General features: G+C 37.6%; 1 protein-coding gene and 1 long non-coding RNA gene across 6 annotated transcripts in view; one reads left to right on the top strand and one right to left on the bottom strand.

Annotated features, from left to right (window-relative positions):
* Positions 1-1,606: 1,606 nt before the first annotated feature.
* LOC107205304 lies at positions 1,607-7,112 on the bottom strand. Of its 2 annotated transcripts, XR_001521914.2 has the most exons (3): positions 4,079-7,112; positions 3,117-3,241; positions 1,607-1,801 (listed from the first exon to the last, which is right to left on the bottom strand). It is a non-coding gene; the product is annotated as an uncharacterized LOC107205304 (long non-coding RNA). The 2 variants fall into 2 exon arrangements; XR_001521913.2 differs by having other exon boundaries at positions 3,117-7,112.
* Positions 7,113-7,202: 90 nt separating this feature from the next.
* The window catches only part of CDIN1 (CDAN1 interacting nuclease 1), a 125,781-nt gene continuing 116,028 nt past the window's right edge, over positions 7,203-16,955 (top strand). The window contains exon 1 of one of the 4 annotated variants that reach the window (XM_019006886.2): positions 7,203-7,480. In XM_019006886.2, the coding sequence (XP_018862431.1) occupies positions 7,380-7,480 (101 nt within the window). In that variant the 5' untranslated portion in view covers positions 7,203-7,379. The remainder of the gene's footprint in view (positions 7,481-16,955) is intronic. The other 3 variants (XM_033514982.1, XM_015629869.3, XM_015629868.3) reach the window with 3 other exon arrangements.

The following is a 16,955-nucleotide window of genomic DNA, read 5'->3' as shown; positions in this document are numbered from 1 at the left end:
ATTAATATTTTCCTTCTTAAAAAAAGAGAGGTGAGGGGGAACCTAGACAACAATTTCATGCATTTACATGTTTTCCAGGCTGTTGGAATAAGCAGGTTTTTTCCCCCAGATTGGTATGGCTTGAGTTAGATTTAAAATCTGTTCCCAGAGGAGGCTGATAAATGGATTAAAGTGGAACATAAATTCCCTGTGTCACCCAGTCCCTTAAACCTTGATGTCAGTAACATGCCTAATAATTCCATTATTATAAACGTCAAATATGTTTTACATGTGTTAGAAAGAATAAATGGGTAACAGAAGAAATGGAACACTCAAGAAACTGTAATGCTATTACAACGTTCCATGAAAAAAAAAAATCTAATATCTATATTACAGTGTTCACCCACTAGTATTTTGGAATCTTATTTTCTTATATTTTGCACACTGAATCCCCTGCTATGAGAGACAGACCAGTATATTCATTGTGCTACATAGAGTTTGCTTCCCTTTACAGTATTACTTCTATAAGTTAGCATAATAGACTGAAGAGTGAACAAAGGCAGAATAAAAAACTCACAGTGTGATTTTTTTTAGTAGTTAATTTGAGAAGCAGCACATAGGAATCTTGCCTAGAAAATATGAGAATTTTTATTCTACTCAGCAAAATGAAATGCCTCAGCTGAAGCAGTGTTTGCACTGGATTTTAAGAAAGATGTTGCAAAGTAGAGAGAGTAAAAAAATGACAACCCTTTCAGAAAAATGACTTACAGGAAAGGACTGAAAGAACTGGGCTTGCATACACTTCCAAAGAAAGACGGGAGAAGTGGATCAGCATTACAATAATCCTGAAACAAGTAAAAAAGCCAGCGATTTATCATTTTCCCATTTCCTCAAAGTACACAGAGAAAAGTGCTTTCATTTGCAATCCATAGGCTTGGAATCAGATATTAGAAAGAAGCTTTCCAAGTCCAAGTGGAATAAAATACTGGAACATGGTACCAATGAAGACTATAAAAACCTCATTAGGGAAATCTACAATAACAAATTAGAAATATTTGGGTATGATACAGTGCAGTTATATTTGATACTATCACATACCTGATCAGTTTGACTACATGACATCAAAGTTAGCTGCATTCAACATTTTCCTGATTCTGCGATAATGCATTCAAAGAACATTCCAATTCTATAACAGTGAAAATATTTGATATGTAATGAGAGGTAAGAATTTTGAATAATGCAAAGTAAAGCATTACACATTTTAGAAGAAAAACAGTGAAAGGAAACTCAGCTATTTAATAGAAATTCATAAGTATAAGGTGATAATAGAAATTTCAGTACTGGGGGAAAGAAAAAAATCACCTTTAATCTACTTCTGTGTCCATCTTCAAAGCTTATCTGATCTAAAATAACCCAAACTTCCCTAAAACCTTATATGCCTAAAAGTTCCTGACAATGCATAATAAGGTCCTAATTTTCAGGTTGGTTAATCATACATAGCTCCAACTAAAATCAAAACAGCATTGGTCATTCACTGCAAGCTATGCCTTTCCTGTTTTATTTTCTTTGTGTAGGTGTGAAAGGAGGGAGACAGAAAAAAGACACAAATGAACACAACAGCAAACAATTCTAAAAATTTAAGTTTATATTGCCAGTTGTTAGGTACTGGATAAATCAGAGAGTTTATGGGAATCTGTTCTCTCTTTCACAATTCATTCTTAGGCAGAATTTGTTCCTCTTTCAGAGATTTTGATAGAAAGCAATAAAGCATAATACTGGATCCAGTTCTAGCCTTGTACTTTTCAATTTGAAATTCTTCTGGCTGTAAGAAGAGATATAGACAAGTCACCTAGTTACTCTCAGGTACTATGCTTCTGTTAAGTTAGTAAAAGTAACTGGGGCAATTCAGCAGAGAATTGCTGTCTCATAACAATATAGAAATATATTACAAAATTTTAAAATTTTGCTAATTAGCAAAAAAACATAATGCAATCTATTAGTAAGTATACTTATTTCACTAGTTGTATTAATAATTGTGTTAATTTTGATTTATTTATACATCATAACATCACTGTTACTATGTGAAAAACTGTGAAACTTGTACATTATACCACACATTTTGATGTACAGCCTCATTTCAGTCCTACTCTTTACACGTACTACAAAACAATTCCTAATGCTTAATTTTCCCCCCTTTGCCTTACACAGAAAATAGTGTACATCTTCTGTACTTATTTTTAATTCTTAAATTCAAAATTTGGCCTCATTTATTCTTTACTGCCAATGGTCCATGTCAGACATATTAAGCATTATCATAGCATCTTACTGAATAAGCACAAGCAAGAAAATACATAGTAATAGATGTATTTTCAAAACATATTCTCCTCTGTCATGTATACTTTTGTATACTTCTGTACATCTGTGTATATATATTTTTACTTTGTATATATGTGTATGAGAGAAATCAAAATTGAAAGATTTAGCCCAAAGCTGTTCACTGATTTGGGCTCTCCAGTAGAATATATCAAGGACCTGATTTTTCAGAGTGCTGTGCCCAGTACTCTGTATGTTCAAGGTTCAACTTTCATTAAATTCAGCTCCATTGGTACTGCTTAGCATTTAGTTCAATGACGCTCTCAAATGTAAACCCTTAGCAGAACATATGCAGGATAATCATATTGCTAATGACTGGCACCTAATTTAGAGGTCTAATTTGTGAGGTTAATCCCTCAAGACTCTGCTATCATCAACAGAGAGAGATATCCTTACAACCCTGTTTCCTCCCATGTGTTGGCACTTACATTTTCAAGGCTTTTCAGTGAGTTTAATTCACAGTTGATTTCGATGCAAAATAATAGTTTTAGGTGGTTTTTTTTTTGCATGTTGTTTTCAGCTGGATCAGCTGATCTGTCTGATCATGTATGCACACAATCAGCAGTAGCAGTACGACATGAGCCCAAGGCATTACTCTGGAACTGGCCAGAGCCGATTGGGATGATCTCTTTAGCCAACACCTCATGGTACCAACAAAATTAAATTAGATGGCCGGCACAGAATAACATGCATACCATGTTTTAAAAAAAAAACCCAACACATGAAAAGTTAAGAAAATTCCATCAAATGACTTCTAAACTTACATGAAAAGTCCACAGAGGCAAGGACAGAATCCATATTCATTGAGTAGCAGTCCAATTATCTTAAAGAAAATTTACGTTTTCTTTCCACACTTCCTGCTTTATTCAAATGGTATGTATTCCAAATTCTGCAACAAATAAGGCATGAGTCTTTCAGAAAAAAATCTCATTCATCACATGACTACAGGATTTTTTTCCATATAGTGAATGAAGCTGAAATCCCTTGGGGAAAAAGCAGTATCCAGTAGTTTATGCAGTTTTAACAAATATAGACAAAGAGGGGAAATTACTTTAAATAAATTAAATAATTATAACTTAAAATTACTGCATTTGAAAACAGAAAGGTATTTTCATGTAGGTTTCTGTGTCTGACTACAGAGGACTTAAAAGAGCAAATCCAAGCTCCAGAAATCTCACCATGTGAAACTACAGGAAAGTTAAGTAGTAGGGTAAGAACACTTTGGGCATGTTGCCATCTCAGTTGCAGAAATTGATTTTTAAATAACTCATCATTTTCAACAATCTTTTACATCTTGTTACGGAAAATACATAAACATGCAGCTAAGAACCATAGAAGGGGCCCAAGTCCATTAAAATTGGTAGACTTCCTATGGTTCATAGATCAGGCCCTAAGAGTATAAAGCAACATTCTCAATATACTGTAGCAGTGCACTTTTCCTTTTTTTTTTTTTTAAGTACTTCAACAAGGAAATAAGTATTTTATAGAAACATATATCAGGTATAATAACAGTACAGAAAACTAGATTAATTTGCTTCAATGACTTCTGTAATTATGAGCAAAAAATCTGTAGACACAGAAGGAAAATAATGCCTGCCCTTTTTAATTGGTATTCTGCTATGTATAATCATTCTATTACTTCTACTGATGTCACATTCTTCATATTGTTGTGGTATCAAAGAATCTTATGTACACTTTTAGAGAAAAAATACTTAGGGTGACTTACCGTCTCGTGAAGTGGCAAAACAGTTAATGTTTAACAGCGATGCATAGAGCAACTATTCCTTTTTTGTTTGTTTAATACATATTGAAGCTATCGTGGTTTGTTTCACAATACAAGCACTTTCAGAAAGTACATTAAAACCTATGGGTATAAATTAGAACATAAATTGAGGGTTCTCCCTTTTTATGAGGTAACAACGGTATCCTGTGGAGGTGTTTATTAGACCAAGTTAAGTGGAACCAAGATCAAGTTTTTCTTTCAATGAAAAAATGTCAAATAAGAAGAGCTGAATTCCACATACACAAAAAAACCCAAAAAAAACCCCAAAAAAACCAAAAACACCCCAAAAAACCCAAAACATGACATAGATTAAACAACTGAAAAACACTTCTAGAAGTACATGCACCAAACTGAATGAAGTGGGATTAAAAGCATTAGACAATTCTAACAAGCACTGGAATTGGTGGCAAACGAGACTCTAGTTTTAGCATAGCTGCCAACGTTAGCATCTACAATCAATAGATTGGAAAATACATATGAGTGCTAGAGGTCTTTTCATTAATTTTTCTACAGAAAGCAACATGGACCAGAGATTTTGTCTATGAAGAAATGGGGTGATAAAGTAAAACGACAGCTGCACGTAAGGCCATAAAAACCAAATGAAAATTTGCACTTTGTGCATGAATTGACTCCTCATTAATATCATACTCTAATTATCTATTCTCAAAACATAGTCGTTTTAAGCTCTGTGGAGAATAAAGAATGATATTTTAACTCTGAACTTAGCTGTAAATCACACTATGCAATCATCTTCTTAAATAGAAGACACATAATATCACACACTACCAGGTAAAACAAAACAAAAAAACAATGGAACAAAGGTCCATTAGTTATTATCCTACACCAGCTCTGCCAAAGACTATCTACAAGGAAGGACGATCATTACTGAAGTCCTCTGCCAGGTGTTTTGCTCTGTCTCCCTGTCCTTATTTGCCCCCAATAGGTTGCAGGTCCTCTTAGTTTTCCTCCCAAATTGTCATTCACCATTGTTTGTTTTTTCCCATAGTTGTTTTCCTCTTTACTTTCTTCTCAGAAGGAAACTTTGTTTATATAATAGACAGACTAGAAACCAACCTCAAGGCAAAAATCAGGAGCAGCTGCCTCATACAGATACCACATAAACATCTAAGAACAAAGCGAGCACACAGGAACTACTTCCTGTGAACATTCCTCCAGCATATATCCAATGTATACATAATATGTACATGAGATGTTTGTAGTTTGGTCCATAGACTGATAACTTCATATTGCAGAACAATATTAGAACCTATTTCCAACAATAGGTTAGGAAACCTATTGTTCTGTGCATTGTAGACTGAACTGTCATTTGACTTACTAAAAAAAAAAAAAAATCAAGAACATATACTAGTGAACAAGTAAAATGAACAGAGATGTAAGTTATAGATAGCAGTATTAAGGTATTTAAAAACACCTTCACTGGAAATTGTGCCATAACAAAAACAGGAAAATGTTGTTTGTTTTTTTTTAAAGAAGCACTATTGATTGTTTCTAAAGAAGCAGTAGTAATGGTAGTTATTTTCTTTTGAATCTATTTCTAAAGAAAAAGCCATAATTATCATATTTGGAAAGATAGGGGAAAATTACCTTTTCTATGTTTCAAGAAAATTATATCCTTATGGGCATTTAAAGTGGATATCAGATTGAAAGAACACCATCTTTCCTCCCAAACATGCACATCTCCTACTACATTCTTCGACAGAGCTAAAGAAAATAAAGTATCTTTAAATAACACTCCTTGTTAAAAGAATGCTCTTCCAATTTCACATATTATTTTTTGGTGTCAGTATGAGGAATAGAATCTGTAATTTGGCTTATGTTCACTGCATTTCCTATTACTGTGAAGTAATTAATAAGTTTCAAACGCTTATATTTAGGCCATAGTATTAGAAACAGCTGTTCTTAGGAGTGCTTCTGGTTCCAAAAAAACCTCACCAAAATTCATAGAAGATCAAGAGAGGGTTCTTCAAGCATTTTCAATCAGAAACCTAAATGACTGATCCTACTTACATACCCATGCTATTTGCTCTTCACTGAGGTTCTAGATTTTGTACTCTTCCAATAAACTGTAAAGTTTCTAGCTAAGATGCTGAAAAAAACTCCAATGTGATCCTAAAGCTTTTAAGAAAGCAAGCAAGAGAACAGAACCTAAAATCTATAAAAATAAGAAATTCAGCTCTTAATCCATCATTTTTCAGATGGAAACTTCAGGACTAGGACACCAGTAGCCTGTAGGTAGCTCATGAATGCAACTAAATCACAATCAATGGGAGTACTTCGATTTCTTGGTTGCCTGCATGGTCAATTCTCTTCATAAGCACTAGTCTTTTTCTGGTGTTTACAGGAGAGCATACCTCTCTTTGAAGTTATAATAATTACTACTAACACCCAGCACAGAAACTACGACTTGCAGTATACTTACTAATATTTAAATGGTATTTAATAATTTTGCTTGCCTAAGTTTGAGTCTTAACAAACTTTTTCAGGGAATCCAAGCACACATTTGGATCGTTTTCTCCTAAAATTCAGCAGGAGCCTTTACCTTGGGCACGTAAAAGGCTGCAGGCCTATCTGTATCCACAGCTCTACTACGAGTAGCAGCTGTACTACCACAGGTATAATTTTCCCTTTAAGCAGCAAGAAACACTCATTTCAGCGTGACTTGTGAAAAGGGCCTTGAAAAGTTCACTTTTAAGACGTTTTACAGCAGGACTCGCAGCCGGCGCCCAGGCGCAGGCGCTCCTGCACAGAAGCGAGACCCAGCACCTCGGTCCCCTCTGCCCGCCGGGGGCCCGGACCGCCCCATCAGCTCCGTCCGTCCTCGCAAGCACCATGGCGGCTCGCAGAAGCGATTTGCGGGGCACCAAACAGGGCCCATCCCCAGGCGTGAGGCTGCCAGTGCCCTGCCCTCAGCGCGGCCGAGCCGGCGGAGAGCAGCGCACTGGCGGCCGCCGGAGCGGCTGCGCAGAGCCGGGCGGCTCGGCATGGCGGCTCGCTATGGCCGCTCGCACCGCCCCCCTCGCACCGCCCCGCACGGGATGCGGGGCGGAGCCGCGGGGAGCGCGGCCGCGGCGGCTCGCGGCTGCCTCTGCGCCCGCCTGGGAGCGAAGGGTGTCCCGGGCTTGCCGCGTTTCTCCGCCCAGCCAGCTTCGGCCTTCTGCCTCTCGCCGCCCGGCGCGTCCCGCGCCTCTCCTGCCGCCTCCGCGCAGCCCTGGCGGTGCGAGGCATGAAGCTGAGCAAAGCCCAGTACGATGAGATAGCCCAGTTCCTGGGGCACGTGCAGCCCACCCGGCAGAGCCTGAGGAAGCTGAAGGAGAAGTTTCCTAGGTAAGTGTATCCCGCCCTCCGGCGCGGGGCCTCGGCCCCCGGCTCGGCCTGCGGGCTCGCTGCGGCCGGGCCTGGGGCCGCGGGGGCCGCTGCGCCAGCTCCACCCGGTGCCCCAGTTCAGGCCCCACACGGTACAAAATCACCAGCACACGCACACAGTGTTCGACGGCAAGCGGCTGCTCCGCTGGGAGCAGGGTACTGCTCTACCCTCCGTGACCTGAGGAGTTGGCACAAAATAAAGAACGCTTCCCCCGACGCCCCCGACACCCGTCCAAGTGAAAGCTCCTGGGGCCCTTCACGAGCCTCTTAAACACCAAGTAGATCCGATGTGAATAAAGCCGTACAGCTAAGGCCGAACCTCAGTGGCTGAGGCCAAGTGTGAAATCCATCCTGCAATACCGTTGCCCCTGTTTCTTAGGGTGAAGGGACTTTCTGGATTCGTAATTCTCTCCTTGCTGCTGCATTCCAGCTGAAACTGGAAAAGGGATCATCTTTTTACCTATGGCCATTCATGTACTTCCTTGCCTGAGCTGTATTCAGAATTCTCGAAGACATTTGCAAATGACTATGGGCTAGGATGGAAAGGTACCCATGACAGGATGTGCTCCATGCATCAATCTTCAATGCTGAAATTTATTTATTACCAACTAGAACAGAGTTTTAAGCAAAGTTGCAAGGTTTATCACTTTCTTTTCAGATTTGAGGGAAGGGTTGCTATTGCAGAATTGGACAGGAAAGCAAATTTGGTTGTGGGAAAAAGAGTGGTGCTATTTCTAAAATCACCAGAAATAATACAGAAAAATGTAGGTTACATACTGTATCTGCTTTGGTGAGAGAGAGAAATTAGCAAACCAGAAAATCATTCACGTACTTCCTGTATGAACCTTGCTAGTCTTAACCACAAGTGTGGCAGAAGAAACTGATGCTCTGTGTAACTTACAGTAAGTGGATGAAAAGCCAACATTAACTTAGGCTTTTAAACTGTCCAGTGAAATTCTTTCCTTTTCATCTTGCTCAGTACTCTGCAACTTGGAAAAGCACTTACCATAACAACATGTGTCTAAGGAGCTTAGACTTGGCTTTATCATTTCAGTTCTAATGAAATTAGGAGAGAGTGTTTGTGTGTATTTGTGTGTGCTTGCAAACATGCACATGTGCTCTTTTTCTACTCTCCTTATGAAGTTGTCTGGAAAGAAGGTTAGAATTTGGGTTGGTTTCCCAGGTCAGTCACTATTTTTAGGAACCTGCTTCCAGGACAGATCCATAAGGCACATGAGTGTTTTTAATCAGGTTTATCCAAAAAAGACTGGGCTTTTCTATACCTTTTACTTTTACAGTCCACTCCGTGCTGCAATAGATCCACTGACTCCTCTGTTTCAGAACTTGATGACTCCTGAACAACTATGTGCAAGTAACAGTATAGGGTTAATTAGGAAAAGAATTCCGTTTTTTTTCCTAAAGGAGCTGGCTCAAGTGTGGTGAACACTGAAGAGCAAAGGTTAGCTGTAGTAGCTGCTTCCATATTTAAGTGACTATACTCTTCTCTTGTTATTCACATTATTGCATGGGAATGGCCTGTTCTGAATTTTGCTTGTAGTTCTCTCCTGAATTTTGTTTGCCCATGCTACGAGAAGGCCAAAATCTTCTGTATGAGGGATGAATTGATAGGATTTTTTTTTAAATGCCTGTCTTAAGTATATTTTGAGGATGGCTGCGCATCTTCTTTCTGGGAATGTGATATTTCTTTGTTTGTCTTTTTGTTTATTTCCCACAGCAGGTCAGATGCGCAAGATAAACAATACATTCCAAGGCCACTGCTTTCCTTAGCAGTAAGGAAAGTGTATTGAAGTAGATACATGTTAGGATGTGGAAAACAGGCATTCTCTATAACCCTTACCTTGTAAAAGAGGCCAGCTGCAGAGATTTGTAAACTTGTATGCCATCTTAAAGGAGAGGCTTTTTCAGTGATGTGTTTGATAACTATGGAGCAAGTAAGTTTTCCTTATAATTTAGAAATTTTGTCATTCTCTCTAGGCCAGAAAGTCTGACTCGACTTACTGGCTGGATTTTTTTTTCCTTATGAAAGCCTGAATCAACTAAAGCCTCCCCCCACCCCCCTCCAACTTCCTAATTCAGTCTTTTTAAAAAAATATTCCAGAATCTGTCATGGTACCTGCAGTGTGATGGAAGTGTCCATAGCCGGTTTCTCATTATTATATGGTAACAGTTGCTGATTCAAACTGGAAAGTACTAACATCCATAATAGCTGCTTTCACCTTGCACTTTCAATCTTTCCCCGGGAAGGATTGGCATTCCACTGGTAATGCAATACATAAATTGACAATTTTCAAATATTTCTGGTTCCTACTGCCTCATAGATCTTGAGAGTCTTTGGATTTCTGCATTAATCTGCTCAGTTTTTTTTCTAATGCTGTCTTATCTCTTGTTCCTCCCTCAGCTGTTTTATTTCCTGAAGCCTCACATTTTATGCTCCTAATTTGTATAAAATCTCTTTCGTGCTTTGTGAAAGGGTCTACTCTTGTTCTGCAGTTTCTCCCTAAGAATAAATTGTAATTTCTGTAAACAATTGCCACAGTTTAATGTACAGGTATGCTGGGTGGTAGCTGCCAACCTGACCTGTGAATCTAAATAATTTTTCAACAGAGTAGTTTGTGCTTTACTATTATTGAACTATTTCAGGAGATGAGATTATTACTTCAAACAAGTATTGTCATGTGACTTATTAATGTCAAAAAGTCAAAATTAAATTACTTCTCATACTATTTATAAGTATTTTAATACAAGCATTGGGAATTCTTATATTTTACAACACTGTAACTTTCCATACAACACGGATTTAATCTACTTTGCTTAAAATCCAGTTATTTTGCAAAAACTTGGGAAATTGCTGTTCCTTTTCTGTTAATGCTGTGCTTTGTATTTCATGCCTGGCAATTACGAATGTATTATTCATTTCTTTATTCTTAAGGTATTTGTTACATCCTTAGCAGTTGTCTCCTAACATGTTCCCATTTAACACCAGGGTATTTGGATGACCTGAGGATTATCAAAATGTGATTTTGAACACTAAGCACAATAAATCTCTGCCAATATTGGATCACTGATCCGTAGTTCCTTTGATGTTTTTCATGCATATGCCACTGGACTGATAATTCTGTATGTTCAGTGTTGTGCTTTTCTGTTGAACTGTAGCACCTTTTCTGCTTAGTTTCTCACCTGAATTTTTCTATTTGCTAATAATCTGTGGTTTTCTTTGTTACTTCTGTATTACTCTTCAGTATTACTTCTGTATTATTCTTCAGCTTTCCCTTCAGCTATGGGCTCAAGCTTTTCTGAGATACTATTTTTCTTGATGAGAGCTAATGTCTAAATTGAATAAGCCATTGTAGAACAGGTTCTAGTCCACTGCAGGAAATGTTCTGAGATAGTTAAAATCTTTCTTTTGAGTGCAGGTATCTCTCTTATATGGTGGTTAGAGCTGCCTACAAGTAGAATCTTTTAGCTACAAATCACCTTAGTGCTACCTATTTACAGTGACAAGATAGAGGTTAGACCTTTAAAATTCTATCGTTTTTTCAAACACTGTTTTAACTTGCCCTGAAAAGTCTGTGTTCTGAGAGTTAAATTCATTTAACTGATATTCTAGCACTTCAGTTTAACTGCTTACTGTTTTAGTTGTTTCAATTCTTCTGTGTATAGCAGAATACATTGTTTCTTTCAGAAACTTTTTCTAAAGCTTCTTATCAGTAGAACATAATTGACTTTTGAGTAGACCCTTCTCAAACATATACCTTGTACATATTTTCCTATTCTTCTTTGTTTCCAATTCTGACTGAATATTATAGTTTTCTTGACCAAATCTTTGCTTTGGTTTAAGACAGTTTAAAGGGGAACACTCTTAAATAGAGTTCTTTTTTTACCACTGATCCCTTTCTGCCAATAAGGAGAAACAAAATATGAGTAGAAATAAGTGACAAAAATAACAGTTTACTAACAACTTCAAAAGGAAAAATAACAGTAAATAACCACTAGATAGAAAATTCCTATATCTTATCAACTCCCCCAGAACAAAGAGAGACCCAAAGTGTCTGAAATACCCTTTCCAAGATGGCCAAGGCTGACTGCTGTAGGGGAAGAAAGGAAAATGGCATCAGACCCTACCCCCGAGCTGGTGCCTTTGAAGGCAATTGTGCGGTCTGGGAGAAAAAGAGGAGGGATGGCAGCAAACCCTGGGGAAGGCAGGAGCTTTCAGAGTGGTTCTAGCGGCAGATGAGAAGTGCTGGTGCGTGTGGGGTCAGCACTGCTGCCTGCCAGACTCTGTTGATGTTGGTGCTGATGTCTTCAAACAGTGGGTGTGTTGTGGGGGCAACACTTGTCTGTCAGTGCTGACACGAGGTGACCGGGTCCCAGCAACCGATCAGCAACACCTTTGCGAAGTTCGCTCCAAAACACTATTTGACTCTGAAATGCAGTTTTTCCAAGTGGCTACTATTGCAAGCCCAGGAAAAAAACACAAAAAAGCCCACCCAAAGTAAGCCCTCCAAAGCAGAGCCTCCACTTTCAGCAAGTCCTACCAGCAGAGTTTGTTCCTCACTTCCCAGCTCCAACTTAAAAAGGGGCTGTGGCAATGCCCCCTCTGCCTTGTGGTTCCAGTTCTGGATGTGTTGGATCTTAAAAGAGGCCATAACAAGTTTTGGGCATGGATAGTAACATTTTGGGTTACCCATGATAGTCTTCCTCTGGTCTCTACCAAGCTTTCTAAGGATGTAAGCTTTGGTGATCCAATTCTGTATGATCCTGTCTTGAGTTTTGTTCTGGCTTTGTTCTGTTCTGAGTGTTTGAGTTTCTTATACCAGGCTGTGCTTGAATTGGAGATCCCAGAAACTTAAGGTTCAAGTAGTCTCAGTAGCCTTGAGCATCTTTTAATGATTCCAAAACCCATGCTTTTCAAGTTACTTCACTACACTGTTGTGAAAAGTGTTTCAGTCCATTGAGGAGTGCTGTATTTTTCTATAGCACCATTTGTGTAGTCTGTATTGTTTCTCTTCCTTTTTTCAAGTTTTTAAACTAACTTGGTGCCCCTAGCCCAACTTTCCTTTAGGTACCTTCACTTGCATTCCTTTAAAAGAAGCATTGGTTTCTGAGACTAAGTGCTAACTGTGCTATAGAGATTTTCGAAGTACTAGGGTTTCAAAGTATCAGCGGCTTTTATCAGCTTACTTTTATCAGCTGCTATGTGCAGTTTGTCACTTTCGTGCATCTATTCCAAAAAGTACTGTCCTTTTTGTGTCCCTTGCATGAAAACTTATTTCCATGTGGTCAAGAGGAGCTTTTTTCACAGCAGAAAGGTAAGGGAACCTAGCATAAATGTAAGAGAAGTACTTTTTTTAATTTTTCTTCCTTTTTTTTTTTTTCCCAGTAAGCAAGAAGAAAATGTGATGCACAGCTTCATAATGATATACTTGAGTGTGACTATTTGATATTAATGTGTGTAACTTCATATTTGATTAGTGGAATGCACACACTTTATTCCCACAGCATGTCAAGGAATGCACATTCCTCTACATTGATGACCTCTTCTTTTACTTAGTATCACTTCAGTTTTTCCCCACATTTTCAGTAACTGTGTTGCTCTTTCTGCAAATTATTGATAGCTTTATTAAATTGTAGCAGGCCTGGAAAGCATCTCAGCAAGAGTTTAGTTTTTAAAAAAATGTATCTGCACAGTAATGTGTTACAATGTAAGTTGGAAAAAAATAATCTGTTAATTATTTGCTCAATTTTATCACTTTCTCTGTAGTGGTTCATATTGAAACAAAGGTCCTAAAAAAGTTTAAATTTATGGTATGAATGTTATTTCTTTTAACAGCAGCTTAAGACTGAGGGAGCATTTTTGCTTCCTCTTTTCCAGTGTCGTCGTTGCCTCTGGTTTTGTTTTTTAGAGTTGGGGGTGGATAGGCCTTTCATTTTCTTCTTGAAGCCAACTTTATTTACAAGGCAAATAAGCAATATATTGCTTCTTTGTGAATAATTTTATTCTGCTTTCATGCAGTTGCTTAGATTTTCATGTACTGATGAGCCCATGATGGTTGTGAGAAACAGGAGGGTGGAACTGATTTTCTCTTTCATCACCCTTTTTTCTTTTTTCTTTCCAATTCTGTGTTCTGGTGTATGGAGCATGCAGATTGAGTTGAGCTGGAAGGTTTGCTTTAGTGCTGTTTGGAGCTGCTGTTACCCAGGAAGGCAGACTGGCAGGGAGGCTCATGAGCAGAGGGCAGATAGCTGCCTCCATGGCTTGCAGAATTCGAGGCTCTGAACTTGGGCACAGGATTATTAGACAGGCTGTATTTATGAGCAGGCAGCCTACTGATGTGTGACACTTCAGTTGCACTCTTCTGCATAGAAAGATTCTTGTCTTAGCAAACCCAACATTATTCTTACAACTTCTATTGCTCTCCCTGCTCTTCTAAATAGTTGATTAATTATTTTGAAAAGCAGAAGAACTAGGCTATTTTTCATTACTCTGCAAACACTGATCTAGCAAATCTCATTTAGAAAGTTACCTTTGTGCCTACAATTGCTAGAAACTTACTCTGAAAAAAAAAGTTTAAAGGCACATTTTAAACTCCCTTTTTCTATATTCTCAGTATTTAACAAGGACATAAATTCATGCTCTGCCTCTATAAACAATCTCATCATGTGGCAAATGCTTTGTACCACTGTACTGTATTTAAATGTTCTGGAGGATTTAATGTATCAATGAAACAGTAGAATTTTCAAAGTTTTATACTTCTTCTTTTATATTAGATTTCAGAGTAAACAAAGTTTGACACAGAGTTTGTTTTAGTCTGTGTAAAAAAAGCCTAATATAATTTAAAATGTGTTAGGTACTTGAAGCTGCAGTAAACCTCACAGGTAAACAGATTGATAATAAGAGATGACAAAGAGGTCTTGGGTTATTAATTGAAAAGAGAATTAGCAATGAACAAGTTTTAAGAAGTGACCCACAATACAATGTAGCATATTTTAAATAATCCTAAAAGGAAATAAAAATTAGCTGTGCAAAGTAATTATGTGAAGAATTGACAATATTCTTGTTATTTGAACCCTTGGTAGAAAATCTACTGTATCACAGCTTTGAGAGGCTGAACCTGTGGGCGGTTCCTCTTTTCACTTAATATCAGTGAACAAGCGTTAAAGAACTTGTAATTGGTTGGATTTGGTATGACTAGCTAACAAACTGTTTGCTAGTGCGATGACCTGAAATAGGAAGGATAACAATCCTCTCCTGTAATGTGAAGTATTATGTGAAAGAAATCAGCAATATCAGTGTATAACTCAGAAAAACTTTATCTTCTTATTATTCATTAAATTAAACAGAAGATACTGACTTAAAAGTTAAGGCAGTTGGAGGTTTCAGAGTAGAATTGAAAATATAGTTTTGCTTACATTTGTGGTTTTCCCAACACCAACAGACAGGATTTAGGCAGAAAACTTCCACTAGCACATGTAAATACTTGATTTTCAGGACATGGGTGCTTTCTTTTGTTTGGAGAGATAGAAGGGTTCTTTTGAGTTTGCATATTACCTACTAATAGAAAAGTAGGCGTAATACATAAGTGTGTGTCAGCATGAAAGTTAATTTTGAAGGAGGTCCATCATAGTTTCTTGTCACATTTTTTATAGGTGTAACCATTTTCTTCCTTACATACACTCCCACATAGTTGTCCATCCTAGCAAAATACAAACCTATTTTAAGCATTAGTCTTGAAATTTTGTTTGAAATACACAATGAGCATTAAAGTTTTATTTCCTGAATTCTTGAGTACTGATAAATCTCTTTCTTCTCTCTTAATTTTTTCCTCTTACAGTTTGTGAAGTGCTACCATATGGGAGTACAGTTCTTTTCATAAAAAAAAATAAAAATTACACAGAACAGGACTTATTACACTTGTGAAATTTGTTTTGGCTGAGTAAAGGGAAACCTTTTTTTGGCCTTGAGGAATTTATACAAACCACTTAGAAGCCAATCCTATATCCTTTGAAGATTTGATGGTGAAATACAATGATTGGAGAGAGCCTTTTAAAGCAGATGTGGAAATTAGTTCCCTGTAATTTGAAAATGCATTCTGAGTCTTTCGGAGCTGTGTGTTAAGTACTCTGTTTAATTCAGAAGAAAAGAAATAGAAAGAGAGAGAAAAAAAAAAAAAAAGCAGAAAAAATGCAGAGAAAAGAGAAAACAATAGGAAGAAAAGAGAAGAATATAGACAAGATGAAAAAGAGATAAAATGCAAGAGAAAAAGAAATAAAATGGAGAAAAAAGAGGAAAAAGAAAACAGAAAAAGAGCAGAAGAAGATTAAAAAAGGGAAAGGAAAAAAAAAGAAAATCCTTTCATGTGTCAAAGCAGGGAGAATTGTCTTTGTCGCCATGTACACTATTGTGTTGCTTTGTGAGGTTTAATTTGGTTGTACTTTCTGACACTTCTCAAATTCCATGGATGTGATAATCCCAGTAGGATAAGAATATAAGTCTTGTGGCATAGTCTTTTTCTAAGTATTTCATTCTAAAGCAAGTTTGGTGTCATCAGACAGACCAACAGATGTCTGTAGATTTAAGGGCAAGATTATGGGGGTTGTTAAGGAAGGATGAAGTGGAAGTTTTAACACTGACCATATGTGCTTTTTAATTGACTTGTGGATTTTAGGATACCATTATATTCATGTTGCTTGTATTTAAGGAATATTGTGATAGAAATGGTAATTCTTGATTGTATTTTAGAAACAGCTCCATAATGTATCATTCTTCTGAAACAAATCTAGGTTCAAGTTTTATGAGCGTTGGGGATTTGCTACATCAGAATGGAAAATATTTTATTCATGCGTTGTTTTTTGGACAATCATATTCTGGGCTATATTACAATGGCACGATAAATTGCTGAATACACTGTCTACTGAATATGACCTCACCATGAAAAATTTGATGCATTAGAGTAGGAAAGGTTGGAATATATCAACCTTAGCTGACAAGGGACTTTGAATTTTGACCTAACACAGATGACCTTTGTGTGCAATAAAAGTGAGTTTAATCTCCAGGTCAAGGTTGAGGTGAATGGTAGGGCAGTGTGGATTGGTTTGTACTGGCTATGTCTGGATCACACCTAGCAAGCAAAGAAATCCAAGGTCTTTGCACTTTAGAGTAACCAAACGCTTATTTACCTAAACTTTACTCATATCTGTTATACCGCCTTTAAAAACTTGTGATGCTGTAGACAGCTAACTCGTCAACAGCTGTGGGCTATTTCATTTGAGGCTCAGTGTTTCAGAATAAGAGGCGTGAGGTATGTATATTCTGTTCCTATAGATCGCTGAATAGGTAAATAAAATTTCTCCTCTAGCGCGTAGAAGAAAGATTGTTCACGATATTGCCTTGCTATGAAAAGGGTGAAATCTAGAA

The sequence above is a fragment of the Parus major genome, chromosome 5 (genome assembly GCF_001522545.3).
Source record: "Parus major isolate Abel chromosome 5, Parus_major1.1, whole genome shotgun sequence".
Classification (NCBI taxonomy): domain Eukaryota; kingdom Metazoa; phylum Chordata; class Aves; order Passeriformes; family Paridae; genus Parus; species Parus major.
Note: the sequence above shows the minus strand (reverse complement) of the source record. Positions and strands in the feature narration are given on the sequence as shown.